The sequence below is a fragment of the Equus asinus genome, chromosome 12 (genome assembly GCF_041296235.1).
Source record: "Equus asinus isolate D_3611 breed Donkey chromosome 12, EquAss-T2T_v2, whole genome shotgun sequence".
Classification (NCBI taxonomy): domain Eukaryota; kingdom Metazoa; phylum Chordata; class Mammalia; order Perissodactyla; family Equidae; genus Equus; species Equus asinus.
In genome coordinates, this window is record NC_091801.1 from 51,348,681 (window position 1) to 51,375,748 (window position 27,068).

At 34.1% G+C, this 27,068-nt stretch overlaps 1 protein-coding gene across 40 annotated transcripts in view; it reads left to right on the forward strand.

Moving 5' to 3' along the window:
• RIMS2 (regulating synaptic membrane exocytosis 2) overlaps positions 1 to 27,068 on the forward strand; it is a 572,997-nt gene that overhangs the window by 102,249 nt on the left and 443,680 nt on the right. For 27 of the 40 annotated variants that reach the window (XM_070481448.1, XM_070481450.1, XM_070481459.1 and 24 more), the window contains exons 2-3: positions 5,579 to 5,611; positions 6,014 to 6,100. The exons of the other annotated variants lie outside the window; for them this stretch is intronic. In XM_070481448.1, coding sequence (XP_070337549.1) covers positions 5,579 to 5,611; positions 6,014 to 6,100 — 120 coding nt within the window. The remainder of the gene's footprint in view (positions 1 to 5,578; positions 5,612 to 6,013; positions 6,101 to 27,068) is intronic. 40 annotated transcript variants of the gene reach the window in all.

Genomic DNA, 27,068 nt, shown 5'->3' on the forward strand with positions numbered 1-27,068 from the left:
CAACACTTGTTATTTCCTGATTTTTGATAGTAGCCATCCTAATGGGTGTGAGGTGGTATCTCACAGTAGTTTTGATTTGCATTTCCCTAATGGTTAGTGAGTTTGAGCATGTTTTCCTGTGCTTATTGGCAATTTGTATATCTTATTTGGAAAAATGTCTATCCAAGTTCTTTGCCCATTTTTGAATTCAGTTGTTTGTTTTTTGGTTAAGTTTTAGGAGTTCTCTGTATATTCTGGGTATTAATCACTTAGCAGATATATGATTTGTCAATATTTTCTCCCATTCTGTGGGATGCTTTTTTACTCACTTGGTGGTGTCTTTTGATGCACAAAATTTTAAAATTTTTGTCATGTCTAATTTGTCTATTTTTTTCTTTTGTTACTTGTGCCTTTGGAGTCATATCCAAGAAATCATTGCCAAGTCCAATGTTGTGCTGCTTTTGCTTTATGCTATCTTCTAAGAATTTTATAGTTTTAGTTCTTCATTTAGGTCTTTGATTGATTTTGAATTAATTTCTGCATGTGGTATTAAGTAAGCATCCAACTCCATTCTTTTACATGTGGATATCCAGTTTTCCCAGCACCATTTCATGAAAAGCTGTCCTTTCCCCATGTAATGATTTTGGCACCCTTGTCAAAAACCATTTGGCTTTATATGTGAGGATTTATTTCTAGGCTTTCTATTCTATTCTGTTGGTCTCTGTCTGTCTTTATGTCAGTACTACACTGATTACTGTAGCTTTGTAGTAAGTTTTGAAATAAAAAAGTAAGTCCTTGAGCTTTGTTCTTTTTCAGGGTTATTTTGGCTATTTGTGATCCCTTGTATTTCATATGAATTTAGGATGGGTTTTGTATTTCTGCAAAAAAAACATTGGGATTTGGATAGGGATTGCATTGAATCTGAAGATTGCTTTGGGTATTTGGGTATTGGTCTGTAGTTTTCTTTTCTTGTAGGGTTTTTGTCTGGCTTTGGTCTGGTATGGTATAGTAGGGTAATGGTGCCCTTAAAGAATGCATTAGGAAATGTTTCTTCCTCTTGATATTTTGGAAAGATAGAGAAGGGTTGGTATTAGTTCATATTTAAATGTTGGGTAGAATTCATCAGTGAAGGCATCAGGTCCAGGGCTTTTCTTTCTCAGGAGATTTTTGATTAATGATTCAATCTCCTCACTAGTTATAGATCTATACAGATTTTCTAGTTCTTCATGATTTCTTGGTAGGTTATGTATTTCTAGGAATTTGTCCTTTTAATCTAAGTTGTTCAATTTGTTGGCATACAATTGTTCATAGTATTCTCATATTCCTTTTTACTTCTGTAAATAGTAGTATGTAGTATTTAGTCAATTTGTGGCCTAAAATATGGTTTATCCTGAAAAATATCCCATGTTCACTTGAGAAGAATGTGTATGCTGTTCTTGTTGGGTAGAGTATTCTGTATATGTTAGTTTTAGCTGGTTTATTGTGTCTCAGTTTGGGTCTTTTTGATTTCATCTTACTTGGAGTTTGTTGATCTTCTTGAATATTTTTATTAATATCTTTCATCAAATTTTAGAAGTTTTCAGCTATTATTTATTCCACTGTTCCCTCTGCCTCTTTCTCTCTCTCTCTCTCCTCATTCTGGAATTCCCTCATCAAGCCTATGTTGGTCCACTTGATGATGTCCCACAGATACCTTAGGTTCTGTTCACTTTTCTTCAATCTTTTTTCTTTCTGTTCCTCAAATTCAATAATTTCCATGGTGTCATTGTTAACTTTCTTGGTTCTTGTTCTTTTCCCTCCTCAAATCTACCTTTGAATTCCTCTAGTGAATTTTTCATGTCAGTTATTGTACTTTCAGCTCCAGAATTACTTTTTGGTTTCTTTTTGTTCACACATGGTTTTCTTGACTTTCTCCACATCTTTCTTTAGTTCTTTGAGCATCTTTAAGGTGCTCATTTTAAAATCTTTGTCTAGTGGATCTGTCATGAGGTCTATTTTGGGGCAGTTTTTGTTCATCCTTTTTTCCTTTGAAAGTCCGTACTTTCCTGTCTCTCTGTATGTCTTGTGATTTTTTCTTGAAAACTGGACATTTGAATCTAATAATGCAGTAACTCGGGAAATCAGATTCTCCTCTTTCACCAGGTCTTGTTTTCTGTTATTGTCTTTATTTATTTATTTATTTATTTATTTATTTTGTAGGCTGTCTCTTTGCTGAGGATCAGCCTGTACTATAAACTTTAGGTTTTCTCAGATGTTTTCTGAGTCCACACCGTTCCCTGAGCATGTGTGGTGACTTTCTATTTTCTCCTGTATATGCAGTTGCTTTTGAATATTTTAGTCTTCTGGCTCCCAGAAGTGGAAAAATTGAAAGACAAAGTGGGGAAATGTGCTGGCCCTTTAAATATCCTGGAAGTTACCTTAGCCAGAGAGGGAGGAGCTTGCAACAATGCTGGGGAGTTGCAACAACAATGGCCATCCACCTCTTTGTCTGCACCATTGAGATGAGAAGTAGTAATCACCTATCAGAGCACAGATCTCTGATGTTTGGAGGACATGGTCCTTTTTACTCACCCTGGCTCCTGCAAGCTTTGTGCAGGTTGCCCCAGGAACAGGTGCAGAGCTACCTGCCATGTGGCTGGGGTTGGGGGATGGGTAGCTGTTACTATGCCCACAGCTCAAACTGACTAAAATTAACTGTAATGTACAGTTCAAGCCTTCTCCTGAAGTTGAAAGCCTTCAGTAAACTCCATGTTTCTAAAATGGTTACATTGGACAGAATCTGCCATTGTTTTCTAGGTGGGGAGTTAGATTTCTGTTGCTTTCTACTCCGTTGTCTTTCCAGAATTCTCTCTTCTATTGTCTTTATTTTTGTCTTCCTTTCTGTTTTGGGTTTCCCTGTGCTCTTTACTAAAGCTTGCAGTTCTTTTAGTTGTAATCCCATGTTATTATGCAGGAACTCTACTGATTTGGTGGTAAGGTGTTGCTGATACAGGAGAAACATTCAATAGTCCTATAATAGGTCTCTATCTTTTAGTGAGCCTGAGTTGGGTATTTTCCTTTCCCCATGTTGAAGGCTAGAGAGGGCTATAGTTTGGTATTTTCCCTCTCCCACATCAAAGGCTAGAGGTGGATATAATTAGGTATTGCCTCCCTCAGGTTTGTTTGCTTTTGGTAAAACCCCAGTTGGTTAGGCTCTGGTAAAATACTTTCCCTTGAGCTCAGGATTGTTAAGAAGAGTAGAGAGCTCTGGGAATGTTTGAGAATGGTTACTTCCCTTCCTTCTGCTGGATGCAGGAGATTTTCCTCTATCTTCACAGTGAGCAACTAGCAAGGCTCCTGGAGGTAAAATTTATGGAAATGTGGTGGTGTGCCTAAGACCAGGACCCCTTGGAATTTTAAACTCTCAATCCAGTCAACACTGAGTCTTCAGCAATTAGTCAATTATAGTTAAAAGTGTTCCGATAGTTACTGGCTCCAGGTGTGGGCTTCTGCTCTTGGGCCTGTACTCTTGCTAAACTGTGATATTCTGCATCCACTTGTCTATTTCTCTAGTTTTCAGGGCAGCAGTTTGCCCTGAAATTTTTTGAGGGCTCTAAGAAGAGCTGTTAATTTTTAGTTTGTTGAGCTTTTTTTCTTGTAAAGATGGGAATGATATTTTCCAAGTTCTTTGTATATCAGACTGGAAACTGGAAGCACCTCATACACTTTTTGGAATGAAGGGATGTGGGAGTTCATTGTCAATAAAGTTAGTGTATTGTCAAAGAACTCAATCGTATAATTACTTTTTTATATTACCAGTTCTTAAATTATTATCTCAATGTGAATTTTAATTATGATCAGATACTTTGAGGTTTGATTTTGTCTAAAATATTGGGAAAAAGGAGGATAATTTTATACTCTTGATTGTGTTTAAAGACAGGGTAAATATTTATTTTGCTGTATTGTGATACATATTTTATTTGGGAAGCTGATGCAAATGATTGTTTATTTTATGTATAGATATTTTACAAAGCCCAGACATAATTCCTCAATTAGTGATTAAAATTTTTATCTCTGTTGGTTTTTTTCAAGTAAAGATTTTGAAATTGGAAACTGATTTGTAAGTTAATATCAATTTGTCTATGATAAAATCTTTTGTCACAAATTAAGAACAACATGATTCCTTGCAGAATATCAGCCAGAATTCTAAAACAATATCCTCTCCAGATTTACATATTTATTTCCATACTTGTTTTTAACATACATATTGTTTGGTGAAGGGTAATCTTGAATTGATCTCCATTTTGGTGAGCTGGTATGGTAATCTTTCTTTGTCATTATCTATATGGAATCTGTTTTGTTCTAAAATGTTAAGAAATTTTTGTCTTATTCTCAAAGGAATATAATGATAAGTTTTCTAGATAGATTCCGATGTCACTATAGTTTGCTTGTGTTTGTTTATATGATATTTGGTGCTAATACAATCTTTTATTATTAATCCATTGTATGACTATATTTAAATACTAAAGAATGTGGCTTTAGCTCCAGGGTAAAACTATTATACTTTTTGAAGTTTATGCAGAGGACACAGGATATTCTTTTTTGGTTAATATAGCGTTATATAATTACCAATTATATTTATTCATTGGGGTGCAAAAATATTTAAGGGTATACCTTTTTGTTTATTGTTTATATCATTAAAAATAGGAACGTGCCAGCAAAGAAAATAAATTTGATCTAAAGAGAATTTAATTTACAGTGTTAGTGTAATTTCCTAGTGGAAGTTCTAGAGTTGGGGACCAATTTTTAATTCTGAGCTTTTCTTTGGGAAAGGAAAAGCTCAGCAACTACTCACTGAGTCACAAGTTTATCTCTCAGGACCAGTCCTATGCAAAGTGTGGGAAGCCAAATTTCAGAGGCATCACCCTTGTGTGTGATCTTTCTCTACTTTTTAAATATCCAGTGCTATTTCAGTGAAGTGCTAAATTTATTATAGTTTAAATGCATTTTTAGTTCATTATAGATATATGAATAATTTACTTTAGTTTATGAATATTTTAAATTTAATATACATAGTTATTTTAGTAGCTATTTTTAGGTGTATTGGATACATAACTGTCCAAATCCTTTATCTGCTCCTTTAAGCAGTAAATGAATTCATTTGTAAAGCTTTTAGAATACGTTTATAAAACCCTAGCTTTTGTTTAAAACATTTATACCTTTACTTCAACTTATATTAAGGAAGAAATTTAAAAGAAAAAGAGGAATTCTATTTATCTTCAGTAAACCAAATGTAACTGTGTTTAATATAGTACTTTAAAATTATTTTAAAAACTTCAATATCAATATCAATAAAAGTATTCAGAAAACTTGAGGATTAAATCTGGCTGGAATCATTAGAACAGCAGTAGAGTTTTAATATCAGTTCTCTATTAAGAACGAATGATTCAACTTCTCTTTTTTTGTCAAATTAATTCAAATGTGTCATTGCAGTATATAGCAAAGCACTAAGCTTTTCTATGTAATAAACCTCATTTTTCATTTTTATGTGACCACACATCTGTAGATAGAAATTTATTCTGAGTACAGTGCACTCAGTTGTGCAAACTTATCTTTTTAGGGTCAAAGAAGAACACAAACCACAACCGACACAGTAAGTAAATGTATTAAGAGTGCAGTAGGCTTGACTTCTGTACCTTTGCCACATTCTGCTTTCTGCACCTTGGATGGTATTAGCTTAAACTAATACTGGATAGGCTGCAGCTAGTGTGTCTTCTGCTTTCTGACTCTCTGGCTTGTAAGAGAGCTGCCTGCAGCTTCTTACTTCATCCACACACTGACTGGATGTAGTTTTTTTGCTGTCTGCTTGTGGACTGGTTAAGTGTTCAAACTTAGTTTCCCTACATTCTGACTGCCTGGATGATAACTGGAGCTCACATTTCCATTGGCTGTAGCTTTTGTGCCTGTGTATTTTTATTATTATGGATAAGAAAACATTTGACCTACATTGTTATTCATTTGGTTATTCAGTCACATTATTTGCTTATTTAAACAGGTGGTTTCCCTTTAGTGGGATCACTGAACTGGTAAATAACGTTCTTCAGCCCCAGCAAAAACAACAAAATGAAAAGGAGGCCCAGACGTAAGTAAGCTGATCTGTAATAGACTAAATATTATCTCTGATAGTATAACATACTGAAGAGTATGTATTAAAATACTGTCCTTGCAATAGTATCCTAAGAAACAAAAATTGTTAGGTTATGAGTTTGATACTTTCACCTTCATGTATCCCATGGAAATTAAAAAGAAAACAAGGATAATTTATAGAGTAGTGAAAACAAAGAGGTAATTCTTCCCCTAATTGTATTCTAAATAACGTAAACTGTATTTATCCAGTAAAATATCTTTCTCCAATAATGCAATATATTCCTAAGTGTGTTTTCTTCAAAAGTAATTCCAGGGACATTAAGAGATATTAACCCCCAAATTCAATCTTTGGCCAAATAGTTTTAAAAAGGTTCTTTAAAAAAAGGTTAAGCAGGTTTCTTTATTGTAATCTGTCAGAGTGTCTACATATGCTCCAAAGGTGTCAAAATATACAATGTTTACTAAGCTTATTTGACTACTGAATCTTGTTTTCACTGAACATTTCATTAGGTTATGAAACTTAATTTGGGAAATGCAGCAGTTTATTCTCACATTGACCTGAAACATTAAAAACAAGTCAATTCTATTTATTTTAGTTGTTAGCAGATTTAAAAAAATTCTTTAAAAAGATGTTCACATTTGTATCTTTTTAACTTTGTGCAAGTAATATTATTTATATTGTGAAGTGGAGGTAACGATGAAAATGTGAGAAAGACTGTATCAATTTAAATTTCAGTCTCCCCATGATAACTACCGTCTTACTCAGAAATGCTCTTATCACTCAGCCTCTGCACTTTTTAACAGTAGGAGTTATGTCTATGGAGAAGATGGTTTGGTTATAGGAATGGACAGATCGAGAAGTGACACATACCCTAGGAGAGAACGAGAATGACTGCTAGGAGCCCTAAGATGAAACATTCAGAAAAGCATTCACATTTTGCCTTTAATGCAAACTAGAAGATACACATCTTTTTGTCTTGTTATTGATGAGGGTAATTTGTCTTGTTATTGATGAGGGTAATCCCTCTTTTATGTTACCTTTTATGCATTTTATTTTAAACTTTGTCAGTGTTTCAGTTGCAACTGAAGTAAAACAATGTTGTGATATACTACTACTGATACTTGATACGTAGTTCTTAAATTGGAACTGTTCCTGTATTTGAGCTTGTTCAAAAGACCTGTGTTTGTTTTGTCTACTCTTTCATCCTTGACATCTAGCAAGTGCCTGATCCATAATAGGAACTCAGTAAATACTTCTTCACAACTGATTATACATGTTTTATCTTTTTATGATATAACAATACTGTATTACAAGGAGTAGAAATAAATTTAATAATCTCTTTTCTAATCAGCAAATATTGTATTAAAATGGCACATAATGTCATTGTTTTGCTGATTTTTTCCTAAGGCTCCAGAACTTATAATAAAGTAGTAAAATCAATAGCAAAATATAATTAGATACAAATTTGCCTCAATTTTAAATGAATTCAGTTATCTGTCTTGTTTGTGAGTTTCAGAAAAATCAAGATTGTTATATTATTTAGTAAATTACAATGGGCATTAAATAAAATACCTGTTTTGTTAGTAACTTTAAAAAGTGATCTCTAATTGTTGAAACAAAGTGACATTTGATTGGTATAAACAAAGATCAAGACAAATTTGAAAAGAAATAGCTTTAATGCAATAATAAACATAATTCAATATGCTTTGATTTTTGGATGGGAAGATGGTAGGAGAAAAGACTAGTACCTTCAAATGTTTTAGAAATTAATTCTTGATTAACAAGTATTATTTCATTAAAGTTTCTTGGATAACTAATTTATTCTTGTTGCTCTGTGATTTATACAGTTTTAAAAATTCAGAATTAATAGATTCTTTCAATAGTTATCTTCTTCATCTTACATTCTTGTTACGCTGAAGATTTCTGATTTATAGTTTTCTGGGAGGTCTCCTTTTATCTTTCTGACCCACAGACCAGGATTACTTCCAAATTTTCTGTTTTTATTCTTCTTCTCTTCAATCAGATTTCTAAGACTTCTTCTTTCTGAGTCATCTCATTTTTTTATCCCTTTGACTACTGTTCGAATGGGATAACTTCTTATCTGCTTACTTTCTATTCATTCATCCATAAAATAATTTCTAAGAGCTGCATTCCAGGTATTCATTTTAATTTCTAAAAAGTGTAAAAATATTTGTTAAGTATTAAAGCATTTGTTAAAAAGTAGGACTTATGTTTTTTCATATTCTGTATAAATATTTTCACAGTAGAATAACTCAGTAAATATTTCATCAGATAGTGTTAAAAATCTAATATTTTGTGAACAGTAATTTCATTTTAATGAATTTATATAAATCCCATTTTGTGGTTATTCAAAGCTATAATAATGTAGGTTTCTTGAGGTATGTACTTTTGGAGTTTTTTTATTTCATAGTTCTTTAATGTAACAGGAAGATTTACGAATTTTGACTTGGGTAATTCATGTGAAATTGTTGGTTTACCAACAAGATGGAAGCAGCCTGGGTCCCTGAGTTGCCACTTGGAAGAGAAGCATTCTATAATCCTATACATAAGTCTCAGGCATTTAGTGGGCCTATGCCCCTGGGCTTGAATAAGTAGAACAATGTATCCAACTTTGACTTTCCATAGGTTTTGAGGCATAGAAAATTGATTGAGCCATTTGATTCAGTTGTCAGTTTATTCAGCCTTTGCATAAACTGCTTAATATACAGATTAAGTAATATTAATTTTACTTTCTCTTCTTTCTTTCACTATTTTTTGCATCAGCATCAAAATGAGGAAAAGTTGTGTATAAAGACAATGTAATATAGGTCGTATGTAAAGGGTAAAACAAGTCCCTGGAGTATTAAGGATGAGCATACTAGGAAAAAATGATAAATGCTCTGTAGTGCAACTCTTATTTTAACTTTCTATTTCCAATATCTAGCACAATATCAAAGGTAAGGAAGAAGGCTTTCTAACACAAATTAATTAAATTAATCAATTGGGGGCAGGCCCTGTGGCCGAGTCGTTAAGTTTGTGCGCTCTGCTTTGGCATCCCAGGGTTTCACCGATTCGCATCCTGGGTGTGGACATCGCACCGCTCATCAGGCCATGTTGAGGCAGTATTCCACATGCCACAACTAGAAGGACGCACAACTAGAGTATACGACTATGTACTGGGGGGATTTGGGGAGAAAAAGCAAAAAATAAAATCAGTTGGATTAATTTATCTTGAATTTGCATATAATAGTTTTATTCATGTTGTAACATGATAAATAATAAATATACTTTTGAAATATTAGGGAAATCTAAAATTTGAATCATTGGAATCAGACAACCACTTAATATAGTAATCCTCTCTGATCATGAGGTCTTTTAATAGGAAAAACTGCTAAGGGAAAGAGTATAAGCATAGGGAACATCATATGTGAAAGTCTTTTGGTAGCAAAAGTTTTGAGGAACACAAAGAAGACTAGTGTGGCTGTAACGTAGTGGACAAGATGGAGTGTGGCAAGAGATGAGGTTCCAGAGGTAGTATAAAAATACTGTTCTAGATAGGGCAGTGTTTTTATAGAGAATGATAAGGAATTTGGATCTGAGTCTCAATATAAATGGAAAATATTGAAAAGTTTTAAAAATGGTAATTACATGATTTAATTTATTTATTAAGATCAATCTTGCTGCTCTATTAGTAAAGTGGCTGACAATAAAAGTGGAGAGAGCAATGAGGAAGCTTTTGTGAAGGACTCTGCTGGAGATCATCATGACTTACAGTAGGTTGATTACAATGACAAATGAGAGAAGTGGATTGGGGATATAGTTGGAGGCTGAACTGACATGATTTGTTAGTGGAGTAGATTTAGAGGAAGTTAGTAAGGAAGAGAGAAGAACCAAAGATGACTGTCAGATTTCTGATTGGAAGAACTAATTGAATGGTGATGCCATTAGCTGTGACCAAGAAGGGGAAACGATGAAGAGTTAGGAATAGAAACTAAAACTTAAGTTTTAAACTTTTAAAGTTCAAGATGCCTATAAATTAACCAGTTTTGAAGGAGGATAGGGATCGACTGGAGATCTAACTTTTGGAGTTGTCAGTGTGGTACTTAAAGCTGGAAGACTGTGTAACATAACCTAGAGAGACGCTGTCTGATGAGAGCAGATGAGCAAGGCCGTGACTGAGCTGGAAAGAATTCTCACATTGTGCAGGGTACTAGGAATCCAGAAATAAAAGCACCGTAGTCCCTGTTCTCAAATATTTCACATCTAAGTGGAAGAAAGACATGACATGCTGATAGGCAATTAAAAACAATATTGAGGAGACTTCTGGTTTCCTCTTCAACGTGTAAAGAGTTTGGAAGTCATTACTCCTATATCACAACAAGAAAAAAGCTGAATAAACTGAAAACCAACAACTCTTCTTAGATTCATCACAAAATTGAGGTCACAGGGCCAATCAATGCCCTGACAAGTGGAGAGAGAAATGAATAAAAAGAATCACAGCTTATTGGGAGCAGAAACCACTGGAGCTAGGATCTGGTAGGAAAACTTAAACTATAACTGATGAACTATTGAAAGCTGAGTGTGCACTAACTTAAGAGTTAAAAATTCCTGGGAGCCAAGCCTTAGAGAACCATTCCTCTCCAGTTTTGTGAGTTTTACCTCCAGGAACCCCACCAGGTTCTCAAGGTGAAGATTAGTGAAAAATTATCTCATACGTCTAGCAGGGGAAGGGGAAAAATAATCATTTCGAAATATTCTCAGAGCTTTTTGTTCTCAAGGGAAACTACTTTACCAAAGCCTAACCAAAATGAGAGAAGGGAAATATCCAACTACAGTTCCCTCGAGACTTCCTGTCTCACTGAAAGGGGAAAAGAAGCTGAGAAACACTTCTGAAGGTCACAGCCCAGGGGCATAGGCCCACTAACAGACTGAGACTTATTTATAGGATTATAGAATGCTTCTCTTCCAAGTGACAACTCAGGGATCCAGGCTTCTTCCATCTTGTTGGTAAACCAACTGGAACATATAGCTACAAGGGTTACTGCATCAGAGGAAGAGAAAAAAATGGGAACTCACACTTATTCTTAACTGTGTAAGACAAGAAGTGACATAGGGCACTGTTGCTCACAGCTCATTGCCCAAAGCTTGTCACAGGCTCTTAACTAACTGCAAGGAAGTCTAGAAAGTCTTTCCATGTGATCATAAAGAGAGTTGATTCTATATAATAAGCACTAGTAACATCTACTACAGTTAGTTTACATTTGATTTTCATTTATTGCAATGAGATGGAAATTTCAGGATGTCAAAAGATAAAGATTTGCCAAAAGAGTTCTACTATAGTAAGGATAACTCCAATATTTGTAGTCCTTGCTCTTGGTACTGTTGGTTCTCCTGAAACTGCTGGAATGACTTGAGATCAAGATCTAATTTTTACAAGGCTGAAGGTTAAGGTTAATAAAATGAAGAAAATTCAAATACAGAAGTGTCCTCTGGAAGGAAGGAAATTTGCCATAGGTGGTGTTTCAAGGAACACCTATTAAATTTTGTCAGTGGGATTAGAGGGAGATTTTTGCATTCTCTTAAGTGGTAGTGAAAGACTGAAGGAGATTAAAAGTGTGCTAACAGTGAAAATATGTGACAGCATACTAAGAAACCTTTAGTTGATCATTAAAGATGCCAAAGTATACTAATAAATAAAAGAAAGAGTGAACAAAATAATTTTAAAAAGGAGGAGCAGAAATAGCAGAAAATCATTCTTTTTCTGTTCTAGGGTGGAAGCTGTCTACCTTGGTTTGTCATCTGCTTGATCCAAAAGTTGTTGGGTAGCTGTTTCTACCCAAAGATAATTTACTTCTGGAAAATTCTTTAAGACTCTCCTATTTAAGGTCTGTTGATGGAGCAGATTTCCAACAGTCTAGGAAAAACTGTGTCTTTTTAGTTGCAAAATGTGAATCCAAGAATCAACATTTTGAGGCTTTCACTGAAAAGCTAATTCTTAACATGACTTATTAGAGTCTTTTCCTTCAAGACTCTGGAGCAGTTTTTCTCTCTTGTTTCTTCCAGAATACTGAATCTCTAGGTTTCAGTTCATAGAGAATTTCTTAGAAGCATGTTTTGGAAAGACTGCTTGTACCTGTTGATGGGTGATAAGGCTGCATCACATGATTCCTTTGCTGTATGTAATCATGTTAACTTGCAATAAAGCTGAGTCTAGGATCAGAGGTGAATTTCTAAATGCATGGATAGCTTATTATTAACTCATAAAGGAGAACTTCTGGATCCCAAAAAGGGTTGATTTTGTTGTTTTGAAGGGTAATGGCAATGAAAATTGAAGGGTCTTTGAGAATATTGTTAATTTAATTTTACTTTAAAAATTCCACTTGTTCTTTCTACTTTTCCTGAAGATGGAGGAGGACATGGGCAAAGATTTTTCTTGTAAGCTGTCTACTTCTTATTTGTGCTTGACTGGTCAAAGCGGTTGATTTGGAGTTGTGAAATGATGAAGGCAGTTCCTGCACATAGTTGAGTTTCCAGGTCCACCATAGATATTCTTCAATCTGCATGAAAACTGACTGCATCTGTCACATACCTTAGAACCACCTTAAATTCCTTTTGGCTCAAGAAAGGGATAGATAAATAAAGAAAAATTATGAATGATAGATTGCTTGTTTAGAAAAGGCATTTAGAAAAATTGATAAAAGTAGCAAAGTGCTTAATGCCAAGTAAAGTTTTTATTAAAACGTAACAAATGTAGTCAAAAGTGTGCAAATTGAAATCTATAGCTCATTGAATTGCCAGACAGTGAACATATCTGGAAACCATCACTGGGAGCAAGAAGCAGAGCATTACCCCACCTCTAGGATTTCCTTCTTATGCTCCCTTCCACGGAGGGCTACCTCCCACCCCAAAGGGTAATAACTTTGATCCTGACTTCTATCAAGATTATTTTTGCCTATTTATATTTAGACTGTATACGAATGGAATCATGCAATATGTATGCTGTTGGGTCTGCATTATTTTGATTGACATTAACATCATTAATCATCAGGGAAATGCAAAACCACAGTGAGATATCACCTCACATCTGTTAAAATGGCTATTATCAAAAAGGCTAGAAATAAGTGTTGGCAAGGTTGTGGAGAAAAGGGAACCCTTGTGCGCTGTTAGTGGGATTGTAAATTGGTGCAGCCACTATGGAAAACAGAATGGAGGTTCCTCAAAAAACTAAAAGTAGAACTACCATATGACCTAGCAATTCTACTTATAGGTATTTATCCAAAGAAAATGAAAACACTAACTCGAAAAGATATATGGACCATGTTCACTGAAGCATTATTTACAATAGTCAAGATATGGAAACAACCTAAGTGTCCATTGATGGATGATAGATAATGAGATTGTGGTGTGTATACACACAGACACACAGACACACACAGACACACACAGACACACACAGACACACACAGAAACACACACACACACACACACACACTGGAATATTATTCAATCATTAAAAAGGATGAAATCTTGGGGCCTGCCCCGTGGCCGAGTGGTTGAGTTTGTGCACTCAGCTTCAGCAGCCCAGGGTTTCGCTGGTTTGGATCCTAGGCGTGGACATGGCACTGCTCATCAAGCCATGCTGAGGTGGCTTCCCACATAGCACAACCAGAAGGACCTACAACTAGAATATACAACTATGTACTGGGGGACTTTGGGGAGAAGAAAAAAAATTGGCAACAGATAGCTCAGGTGCCAATCTTAAAAAAAAAAGAAATCTCGCCATTTGTGGCAATATGGACAGACGTTGAGGGCATTATTATGCTAAGTGAAATAAGTCAGAGAAATACAAATACCATATGATCTCTCTTATATGTGGAATCTAAAAAACTCTCCCCAAAACAAACCAAGCTCATAGATACAGAGAACAGATTGGTCATTGCCAGAGGTGGAAGGTGGAGGGTGGGAGAAATGGGCAACTTTTTTTTTTTTTTCAGTTTAAGTAAATCGACTAAAACAAAACATAGTGTTTGTGAGATTCAGCCATGTGATTGCATGTAGTATTTCATTCATTATCATGGCTGTATGTCAGTATCTGAATGTATTACAATTTATCTGTTTTACTATTGATACACATTTGGGATTGTTTCCAGTTTTTGGCTACTAGGAATAGTGTTGCTGTATACATTCTGATGCCATTACTTTTTTCCTATTACTTTGGAGGATAATTTTGTGAAAGTGAAGTACTTTAGGTGTTTTAAAATATTTTCAAAAAGTAGAGGCTAGTTACTATGTCAGGGTCTGTAGTCTCCAGTTTCCTGTTTATTTATAGGTACTGTTTTTTGAGCGTGCCCTATTGTATGCTGTTTTGGTGCCTCTGTATATGGCCAAGAAAGGGTGAAAAGGCATTCCAGGCAGAGGAACAGCACATAGGATGATATCATCTGAATCGTATTTTAGAACAAACATTAGAATTATAATAGTCACATAGGGATCTATTTAGAAGTTCAGATGAGAGACATAGTAAGTGACTGGAATGGCCATCTATATGACATATGTTTATTCTTTAATCATAAAAGGAAACTACTCCTTTCTGTCAGCTGATTAGTAAAGAAGTGCCTTTTGTACTTTTTTTTAAAGTTCTATTCATAAAAAGAAATATATTTTGCACTGTAATCCAGTATACACATATCTACATACAAATATTTATATGTGTAACCAGAAAAGATTTGCATGAAATGCTTACTTGCACTCTTTCCAATGCTCTGTCTGTTCTATTTCATTAAAAAGTTGTGAATCTAGGCCAGCTAAAGTGATTTTCTGTCCTACTATTGGGTTGCTCTCTGCAGTCTGAAAATTACTCTAGAAGTATTTGCCTGCATTTAATGATAACATTCTATAACTATATGCTGGTAGAAAGCACTACTTAAAATTCATTCTCTGAGGAAAATCACTATTACAATGATATTTATTTGAATGCTTCAGTTTTGTTAATAATCAAGTCATACATTAAAGTTTCACAGATTTGGACTGTTCAAGAAAAAGCTATATAATATCTGATCAACTTAAACCTTGGAATAATAATGATAATTAAGAAGAGTGAGAATATAGCAATATAGTTTTCTATTTGATTAGTCAGGTACATAATTTTAGTTTCTCTAAAGATAAAAAGGTTAAACAGTCAGACAATACTAAACGTTTGAATTGTACTATAGGTAATGTAGAACATAGGAAAAAGAAGTTTCTTCTATAAGGAAAAGAGCCAAGTCTAAGCCCAGATATGAAGAACACATAAATGAGAAGAGGAAATGGGGAAACAGTGAGCTAGGTTGCCTTTATATGTTATCTTACTTGTCATAGTAACTTTATGAAGTCTATATTAAAATCTCAACTTGACAGGTGTAGACACTGCTACCAAGGCTAAGAAATTTGGCAGCAGTCTCGTATAGCTAATAGTGAAACCAGGACTCAAATTATGTTTAAAGATAAATCATTTTTTTCCCCTCTGACATAGATTTCCTTGAAATACTGAATTTTTCTTGCTTATTAAAATACTTCAAATCAACTTTAAATAAGGCACACATTAATTATCTAGTATGTTTCAGACACTGTGCTAGGCAAAAGATGAATAGTCCTAGACAGACAGTATACATAATAATAATTACAATATAATATATTGTTGAGAGGTACAACATAAGAGTGAATGTTTGGCTCTGCTTGGTGGGGATCAGACAGGGCTGTTGAAATCTGAGCTAGGTCTTGAATGCTGATAAAGAGTGTACTACACGAAAAAATAAGTAAATTGTATTCTAGTAGGTGAAACAGCACTTGCAAAGATGTGAAAAAGCGTGATGTGCTTGGAGAACTGTAGGAGAACGTTATTGTTCTAGTGTAAATGTTAGAGGAGGAGCAGCCATAGTTTAAGCTTTAGAGCAAAGTAGGGTTCAAATCACAAATGATTCTGTATGCTAGCAGTTCTGAGAACCATCTGGGAGCTTCTTAAAAATTCAGATTCTTGGGTCCCTACTCCAAAGGTTTAAATTCAGTAGGTTTTGGATGGATTCAGGGAATCTGCATTATTTAAAACAAAAGTCCTCCAGGTAATTCTGATGATCAGCAAGATTTAGGAATCACTGTAAAATGTCATGTGAATATATTTTACTAGTTTACAACTTTGCAATTTACATGCAACTTTTGAAATTATGTTCTCATATACTTATTTTGATTAGTTATTATTATTCCATATTATTCTGATATCTTAGTAGGCAGCAAGATAAATAGCAATTGTGCTGCTATATCATGCAATAGTTCGAGATTACAATTATCTACACCAATTTGAGATTAAATGCAATTAAGTTCACACAAATTGTAAAAAATGTAAATAATGTGATCAGGGTTTTCCTTTTCTTTTTACTATTCCTTTTTTAGTTGATGAGCACATGGGTTTTACCCAGACAGCAGTGCATAAAAATGTTTCACTACCTAATGTCTTTTCAAAGAGTTACTTTATTTTGGTTAAGCAGAAAGAAGTTGAAGGTAGAATATTTATAATGGTCTTGAAACGTTTCTTATATTTATCATTATCTTTTCTTTTTTTTAGAATTGTGTTTGTTAAATACTTTTCTTTAAGAAACAAATTTCAGAAAAGCAATGAAACACACTTTCCTCCTGGCATCAGAGAGGGGTATCTATGTATTGAGGATGAATCATTTCGTAGTGTCAATGATAAGCTATGAGTGTACTTTTACTTATTTTAAATCTCACTCTCTAACATCAAGATTATTTCATCTTGTGAATGGAATAATCATCTCACTTCCAAAGATTGTATATCTAGTGATTATATAAAAGTGTTTTTGGACCTTCTGAATTTCATTGCCTTTTGGATGTTTGTTATGCTGGCATCCTGAAATGGAAACAAAGGCATTTGTATGAAAGATATATATTAAAGATAAAGGATTAATATTATCTAAAGAACTACATGTGAATTTTGATATAAAGAGTGTTTCAATGTGGGTTTTGTGTGTGTGTGCAATAGTTACAAATTGTTTTGGAGAAATATTGTTAGCCTAAAAAGAGTGAACCAAATATCTGATTTATTTGAGATTGTTTTGTAATATTTCTTAGCTTTGTCGTACTGATTTCTGTAACTTGTGATGTCACAAATTAAGTTGGATATCAGATAATATGGGAAATAATCCTTAGCATGGAATTCAAGATATTCTCTCCCAAGCTGCCTTTCCACTTCTTCTGCTGCATTTCTCTTCCCCTTCTTCCTTCAGGCACACTTTGTGCCAAATGAGAATACTTTCAGCTTCCTGAATTCTCCGTATGTTTTCATGCTTTCTGTGTGAAATACTTCAGGTCAAATCATTCTTCATTTTCTGCCTATCACAATTTTGCATATCCTTCAAGTCCAAGAGGTGCAGGATGTTTAAAAACTAAAAAATGTCTCACTTCTATGAAGTCATGCCAAGACCATTCACAATTAATGGCTCTTTGTGATGCAGTACCATTTTTCTTATATATTTATTTAGTATATGTTTCATTTTGCCTTGTGTTATAGTTTGTTTACATCCATCTCATGTCTATACTTGTCCATGTATGTCTATCTTATCTTACTGATGACAGGACTGGGTCATATTCAACTTTATGTTATATTTTTGCTGTTCTCTTATTAAATAGTATACACACAATGCACGTTTGTTTGTTCATCATTAATTCAACCAATGGTAAATATTTATTGAGAAATTGGCTATGGGCTATGCATTATGCCAGTCAGTGGGATAAAATGGAGAGCAGAAACAGACAAAACAATCCTCATGGATTATATTCTCTAATTAGAAAGATAGACCTTAATCACATAATCATATATATGAATAAATGGTGCAGTCGTAGAAATGAAATATTCCGTAATTCTTTAAAAATATTTGATGGAGGGGAGCTGGCCCCGTGGCTGAGTGGTTGGGTTCACGTGCTCCGCTGCAGGCGGCCCAGTGTTTCGTTGGTTCGAGTCCTGGGCGCGGACATGGCACTGCTCATCAGGCCACGCTGAGGCAGTGTCCCACATGCCACAACTAGAAGGACCCACAACGAAGAATGTACGGCTGTGTACTGGGGGGCTTTGGGGAGAAAAAGGAAAAACTAAAATCTTTGAAAAAAAAAATTTGATGGAGGGATTTGACATAGTTGGAGGTGTTAAGGAATACCTTCCCAAGGAAGTGATACTGAAGTCCAGTGAGAATAATGAGGAGTTATGGAAGTGAAGAGTAGAAAGTATCATGGTTAGATTGGCTTCATGAAATTGGGGAACTTGCTTTTACCTTTTTTCTGAAACAACATATAGAACCTGAGAATATCTTATAGATGTCCTTAATCTGTTTTTTTATAAGGATGCCTTTGACAAGGTGGTGAATCCTATATCCTCTGTCTCAGAATAATGTTTTTCAATGCATAAAATATAAACAATTACAAAGGGAGCCAATTAAATTGATATATCCATGGACTCTCCATGGACTCGTGGGCGTGGATTGCAAGTTAAGGTGGAAAAATTTGAGTTAAAAAAATCACTTGTAAAGCCATATAGGTGGTTACCATTTTTTGAGGATTGGCAATAAATGAACTCACCATATTTGCAGGAGGGAAGGCTCAACATTGTAGATATCAGTTCTCCTAAAATGAATCTATAAATGTAATGCAATTTCAATAAAAATTACACCAGGATTTTCAAGAGAACTGGGTAAAAGGACTAAAATACTTATAGGAAGAAAAATATTTTACAAATAGTAAAGCAATTTTCAAAAAGAAGAACAGAGAGGAGGATCCATTTTGTCAGATATCAGAGCAAGTTACAAAGCCAAAGTGCTGTATATTCTGTAATATATGGAGTCCTTTTTTACCCCCTGAAATTGTCCCTGTAATAAAAAGAAGTTGCTTTATTTTGAGTTCTTATAAAATCTATCTTATAATGAGAAGCTCTCAATTTCTTTAGTTTGAACTACAAAGTACTGCTTGGAGAAGACACATTATCCTGAAAGGACCTCAAGCAAACACAGCTTTAACTATAGAGATTACCTGATGGAATTTGTGAAAGAGGAGATAAAGAAATTAGCATCAATCTAGAAATTCTCAGGTGTATGACCTCACAATGGCTAGTGTTGGAAGTTGTAGTAAACCTTTTAAAGATTACTTTAAAACAGGAATAATGTAAGTGATTAGCTCATGGAGATCATGGAAGCACACCTATAAGATGAATAGGAAAACAACAACAGCAACAAAATCTATGTGGCTGGATATAAAATTACCAGGAACAGTAGGATTACCAGGAAAATTAACGAATTGAAAAAGTTCTGTTTTCTCAGAGAACTTAGAAGTGAAAAAAATTTACTTTGGAAAATACTCAGTTCAATGAGTTGCTTTAGTGTCGATGGAGACATCAATGTAGAAAATACATATGAAAAATTTGGATTAAATAGCTTTATGAAATAAGAAAGTAGAAAAGCAATATTTCTAAATTGATATATTATTATATGTCTTTAAAATATTTATTTGTAATAAAAGTTTTGAATTAAATATGAGTACATCTTTGACTTTTTTAATCTGTATCAGGGATCTTCAAAATATGGCCTGCAGGTCAAGTCCTGCCTGCTGCCTCTTTCTGTAAATAAAGTTTTATTGGAACATAGCCAAGCTCATTTGTTTATGTATTATCTATGGCTGCTCTCGCATCACAATGGCAGAGTTGAGTAGTTGTGACAGAGACTTTGTAGCCTGCAAGGCCTAAAATATCTAATATCTGGCCCTTTACAGAAAAAGTTTGCTGACTTCTGATTTAAATCACTGGAAATTTAAATATTCAAGTTTATATATTTAAGATCTTTTAGATCTTTCATTGTATTTGGAGTTTGGTTATGACAGTGTGGTTCTGGAGTAGGAACAAACACAAAAACCAATGAAATAGAATACAGAGTCCATAAATAGACCTATCCACACGTGGGAACCTAGTATATGATAGATGGCCATCACAAATCAGTGAAAGAAAGGATGGACTATTTAATGGTGCTGGGAAAATAGAATCTCTTTATGGAGAAGATTGAAATTAAATTCTTGCATCACATCACAAATAAGAGAAACTCCAGATCAATTAAAAGCCTAAATGTAAGAAGAAAAATTATAAAGCTATTAGAGGAAACTGGAGAATTTTTTGTGATTGACTTAGGAGTAAGGGTTTTTTATAGCCAGTCACCAAAACCACAAACCGTGAAGGGAGAAATTGACCTATTTGACTACATCAGAATTAAAGATTTCTATTTAATAAAGGGTACTGTGTACAAAATTAACAGTCAATTGTCAGACTAGGATATTTGCTATGCTTAATTTATGAAGGATTAACATATAGGCTACTCCTGCAAATCAGCTAGAAAAATACAGGAAATTCCATAGAGTATTGGTAAAGAATGGAATGAATAGGCGATTCACAGGAGGGGAAGTTCAACTTACTGAACTTCATTAGGAATCAGAAAAATGTGAACTTAAAAACAAAAAGAAACATCAATTCATGTTTATCACAGCTGCAAAAATTAAAAAAGTTGAAAAATATCATATATTGGAAAGGACAAGAGAAAACTGAAACCTTCATACCCTGCTTGCAGGTATGCTAACTGGGTTAAGCCATTTGGGAGTGCAGTTTAGAAATATTTAGTGAACTTGAGTATGTGTATTATATTCCTTCATATGTATTCCAGAGAAAACCATATATGGGTTTATAAATACGTCATTACAAAAATGTTATATAGTAATGAATTATAAAGGACCAACTTTTAAAAATAAATGGATGCATAAAATGGAGTTGTAAAAGGGAATTGTTGTAATTGTAATTGTTGTAGTTGTAAAGGGAATATTATACAGTCATTAAAATCTGTGAACAAGGTACAAAAACTATGGCAGTTAAGGGTGTGGATTCTGGAGCAACACTGAATTTGAATCTGGTTTTAACTGTTTACCAGCTGTATGACCACGAGCAAAATAACTACTCTGTAGAATAGGAATAATAATAACACAGTCATGAATCACTTAATGATGGGGATATGTTCTGAGAAATGTGTCATTAGGTGATCTTGTCATGGTATGAACATCATAGAGTGTATTTACACAAACTTAGACGGTATATAGTCTACTACACACCTAGGCTATATGGTGCTAATCTTATGGGACCACTGTCTGTTGTGTATGCAGCCTGCCATTGACTGAAACGTTGTTATGTGGCACATAAACTGTAGTACCTATCTACTTGATACACAATAAGCACCATATGCATTAGCTATAGTTTATCTATTTAGATTTTAATATAAAAATGTAAATTAAGTGACAAATATAAGAAGCAGAAATAAATAAATGGCTTAATGCCATTTATGTAAATATAAAAGACTGGTTGTCTGAGGGAATGGAAATCACATTGGGGAAGGGAAAATAATTAATTAAAATGGGAGCCAAGCATGGATCAGTTCTACCAAACTTATGATCAATTCTATTTTGGATACCTAAGGTTTAAAAAGGGGAAAGAAAGAAAGAAAAAAAGTGTATATCTCAATCCATTCTAGGTGGAGGCAGGAGCATGTATAAAATACAAAGACCCTGTAAATGAGATGCACCCTGATGAGTCTAAAGGTCGAAAGAAGGCCAGAATGGCTTTAGCAGAAAGAAGGGAAAGAAACTGCAAAAAGTGAGGTTGAAGAGGTGAATGTGTGGCAGAACATTCAAAGCTTTGTAGGTATTCATAAGAAGTTTTTTCTTCTTAAGAGAAATCAGAAGCCATTAGAGTATTTTAAGCAGTGAGATGACAATTTGTTTTAGGAAAGATGATTTTTCTTGAAGTGTACAGAATAGATTGAAGGGGAGAAGTGTGGATGTGAGTAGCTCAGCTAGAAGACTTGGTGGGCGTTTATGATAACAAGCCTATGGTATTGACAGTGGATGTGGAGACCAGTGGAAGGATTGAAGACATACGCAGGAAGTAAAATTGAAAGGACTTGATAGATAAATTATGCATTTGAGAGAGAGAGATTTCCAGAATAATTCGAGATTTCAGGTCTTTATAATTGAATGGTGGCACCATTTACTGAAATAGGGAACATTGGAAGAGAATTTGGTTTGTATGGGAAAATTATGAGTTCAGTTTTGCACATATTGAATTTCAGGTAGCACTGAGACTTTCTGCTTGTCAAATTGAATATTGAAGCTAGACAATTGAATATTGCAGCACAGAAGAGCAGTCCATGCTGGGGACTTATAAGTAATTTATATATTGGTGGAAATTGAAGCCTTAGGTATAGGTAAGACTGCCTAAAAAGACTCTATAGAGTGAAAAGAGAAGAGGGCCTGAGTCTTGACCTTCAAGGAGAAAGAAAATGAAAGGCTGTAAATACGGGAAGAAAACCAGGAGAGTGTTATGAAAGCCAAGGGGGCAGTGAATGTAATTGAACTTAATTTCAAGTGTTGAAAACTCAGCAAGAGGAAGACTAAAAAATTTGTCCATTAATTTCAGCTGCAGGGACACCCATTGCTAAATTATTTGAGAATTAGGAAGTAGACTGGAAACTAGATTAGCTTGGTTGGAGAGCAACTGGGGTGAGGAAACAGAGAATTTTGCTTATTTTTATAAATGGGAAGGGAAGTATGCTCTTCTTGGCAAGGAATGTAATTTAGATTCTGAATCTGCCTGTACACCACCACTTCTACATGTGTTAGTTTCTCATTTTACAGGACTGGAAGGATGAATACACTAAATCTCTCCAGAAGTTTTCTCTTATTACTTCAAACTATTGTAGTCAGCTCCTGTCTGACTTTTCTTTCTCTTTTCTCCCCACAACTTGGACCATTTGATCCTATCTTGCAGCCTTAATAAGGCTGTGGTCTCTGGGATTACTACAGTACTTATGTAAGACAGTTTTAAATAGTTCTAATCTAGCACTTTGGGATATATAATTTCTAACTTTGCTATTAATGTGACTGGCCTTCTCCCCATGTGTGAAATGAGGCTTCCACTTCCCTCGAGGCACTATCCTGTAGCATAGTTCTCACTTAACTAGACTTCTGCTTTTGGTTCTAGTGTACCTTGATAACATGTCTCGTACCCCAGTGCTTCTAGAACTGGGATAAAGCATTGCTCCTTCTAATTTTCCTCTTCCTGCCTTCTTTCTCTTTCTCCCAATGAGGTTCCCCCATTTACTGAGACTTATGCCAGAGAACATAAGTGTATCATCAGGTGTACAGTGGAAATATACAATATATCTCACACATCGAAAGATAATTCTTCTAAATGGTGAAAGAAGCTTTGATACGGAGCTCATTCAATGGTCCCCTTACAATCATGCCTGTTCTGGTACATGTTTTATGAACCTAAACCTCCTGTAGTGGTGCTTGTTGTGTTAGCAGAGCTTCACTTAAATTTGATGGGAGATCATCAGGGAAAAATACTGTATTATCTGAAATTTCAGGAAAAGTTAATAAAACTGGCATAGCTATTTGAATTTATTGTTACTGGGTATGAAAAAGGAAGTGTGCTTTTGTGATTGAGTAGATAGAAGGACTCACTCATAGAGCCCTATTTTTAATTTACCTACTGACTTTAGGTTAACGCTTTGAAACTAACTTTTTTAAAGTCAGCTTTTTTGAGTTATAATTTATTTACAGTAAAATTCACTACTTTGAGGTATACGTTTCAGTGAGTTTTGAAAAACAAATCTGGCCCATTGCCTGTTTTTGTATAACTAGTGAGTTAAGAATGGTTTTTACACTTTAAAATGGTTGAAAAAAATTTTTTAAGTGATAATATTTTGTGACTATAAAAATAACTTGAAATTTAAATTTCAGTGTCCATAAATAATATTTTATCGGAACACAGTCATGCTCATTCATTTATATATTGCCAGTGACTGCTTTCTGGTTCATACGTTTTACATCCTATTGAAGAAATACTTGCTAATCTACCTAAGAAGTGTTTGTTTAACCAAAGGCCACAATTTTCTTCAATATTTTCCTCTAGAAGTTTTATAGTTTTGGTCACTATATTTAGTTCTGTAGTCTATTGATTACAGTTCTGTAATACATTGAATTAATTTTTGTATAAGGTGTAAGGTATGAGTTCAGGCTCATTTATTTTACACATGAATTTCCAGTTACTTTTCTTACACATGAATTTCCCATTGCTTAAAAGACTATTCTTTCTCCTTTAAGTTACCTTGGTACTTAAAAAAAAAATTAATAGCCATTTAAGTATCCAACTATTTCTGGACTCTATTCTATTCCACTGGTATATGTGTTTATTCTTTGCCAATACCATATTGACTTGACTGCTTCTGTAGCTTTTATATTAAGTCTTGGAATCAGGTAGTGTAAGTCCTTCAAACTTTTTCTTCTTTTTCAAATATTTTGCCTACTCTAGGAATTTTGCTTTTCCATATAAATTTTAGAATTAGCTTGTCAATTTCTTAAAAGAAATCATGCTGAGATTTTGATTGAAATGACATTGAATCAATAGATCAATTTGGAGAGAATTGATATCTTAACAATATTGTCTTCTCATTGATGAATACAGTGTGTTTCTCCTATTATTTAGATTTCCTTTGATTTTTTAAATAGTTTTCACCATAGAAAGCCTTTACATATTTGCTAGATTTATACCTGAGTTTTTTCTTTTTTTTGATGCCATTGCAGATTACTTTTGAAAACTTTGATTTCCAGTTGTCCATTGCTAGTATATAAAAATACATTTTTTTTTTAATATTGAGCTTGTATCTTGTGACCTTTCTAAACATATTTATCTATTATTGGAGATTTTTTGTAGTTTTTTTGGGATTTTATGCATAGACAATTTTGCCATATGCACACAGTTTTTTATGTTCCTTTCCAATCTGTATGCTTTTTATTTTTCTTGCTTTTTCTTGCTTTAATGCACTGGCTAGTATTTCCAGTCCAATGTCCATTAGGAGTACTGAGAGAGGACACTTTGCTTTGTTGTGATTTTAGGGGGAAAGCATTTAGTCTTTCACAATACTGTATGATGTTAGCTGTAGGCTTTTTTGTAGATACCCTTATTGCATTAAGGAAGTTTCTGTCTATTCCTAGTTTGCAGAGTCAAGTACTTTCTTAGCATATTTTGACAAAATTATATGTTTCTTTCCCCATTGTCTGTTAATATGGGGAATTACATTGCTTGAATTTAGAATATGGAACCATCTTTGCATTCCCAGGATAAACATCATCTGTTTGTGATGCATTATTCTTTAACGTATTTCTGGATTTGGCTTGCTAATGCTGTGTTGAGGAGTTTTGCAGTTTCTCATGAGGAATATTAGTCTATAATTTTCTTTTCTTGTTATATTTTTGTATTGTTTTGGTATCAGAGTAATACTGGCCTTAGGAAATTAGTTAGGAAATGTTCCCTGCTCTTCTATTTAATGGAATAGATTATGTAGAATTGGTATTATTTCTTCCTTAAATGTTTGGTGGAATTCACTAATGAAGCCATCTAGAACCAGAGTTTTATTTTTGAAAGGTTTTTAAACTATGAATTAAATTTCTTTACTAGATATAGGACTTGTCAGGCTATCTATTTCTTCTTGAGTGAGGCGTGCTGGTTTCTGTCTTTCAAGGAAGTGGTTTATAATGTTTTGTATTTAATTTTGTTTAACTGTCGAGTCTGTAGTGATGTTCTTCTATCATTTTGCTGCAGGTAATTTTTAGCTTCTCTCTTTTTAGTGATCATTCTGTCTAGAAGTTTATCAATTTTATTGTTGTTTTTTTTAAGAACTAGCGTTTGGTTTCATTGATTTCTTCTACTTATTTCCTTCCTTCTCCTTTCTTTGGGTTTAACTTTCTCTTCTTTTTTATTTTTTTGGAAACTGATTTGAGGCTTTTTTCTTTTTAATATGAATATTATTTCTATGTCTAGGTCCAGGTTTTCACATGATACTTCCAAGGAGTATCATACTCTTGCCTGAAGAACTTTTAAGTTCCTTGTAGTTAAGGTCTTCTGACAGTGAATTCTTTCAACATTTCTTTCTTAAGAGTCTTTATTTTGCCTTCATTTTTTTTGAAGCATAATTTCACTGCGTATGGGATCTTGGGTTGACAGTTTTTTTCTGTCAGTAGATGTCACTCCAAAGTCTTCTAGCTTGCATTGTTTATGAAGAATAAATCTTTTGTAATTCTTACCACTGGGTCTCTGTACATAACGTGTCATTTTCTCTGGCTGCTTTCATAGTTCTTTCTTTGAATTTTAGCAGTTTGACTATTATGTGTCTAGGGGTGTGTGTGTGTATGTATTTGCTATTTGTTCTACAAATGATTCTCTGAGGTTCATGTGTCTGTGATTTGGTGCCTTTCATTAGTTTTGGAAAATTCATGGTCATTATCCCTTCAGATATTTCCTCTGTTCTGTTTTCTCTTTCTTCTTCTCCTGGGACTCTCATTTCACATGATAGATCAGTTTAGCTCTTGGATGTTCTGTGTTCTTTTTTCTTCTTCTCTTACTCTTTTTTTGTTTTTTATTTTTTTTCTGTTTGTTTGGATAATTTTTATTGACTTATTTTCAAGTTTACTGACCTTTTCCTCATGCCTGCTTCATGAGCCCATCAAAGAAATTCTTCGTTTCTGATCACATATTTTTTATTTCTACCCTTTCCATTTGACTCTTACAGTTTCTATCTTTCTATTTCAGTACCTGTCTGTTCATGCATGTTGTCCACTTTTTTTCTATATATCCTTTACCTTAATAGTTTTAATCATTTTGAAGTCTGTGTCTGATAATCCCATCATTCTTGTCATCTCTGAATCTAATTGATTATGTATTAATTATTTTATCTCTTGACAATGAATTGTTTATTTCTTGTTACTTTTCCCTGAGTCGTGGTTTTGAACTGTATTTATGCCTTAAAGTGGTTATGCCTTTTCTCTCACACTGTTAGTG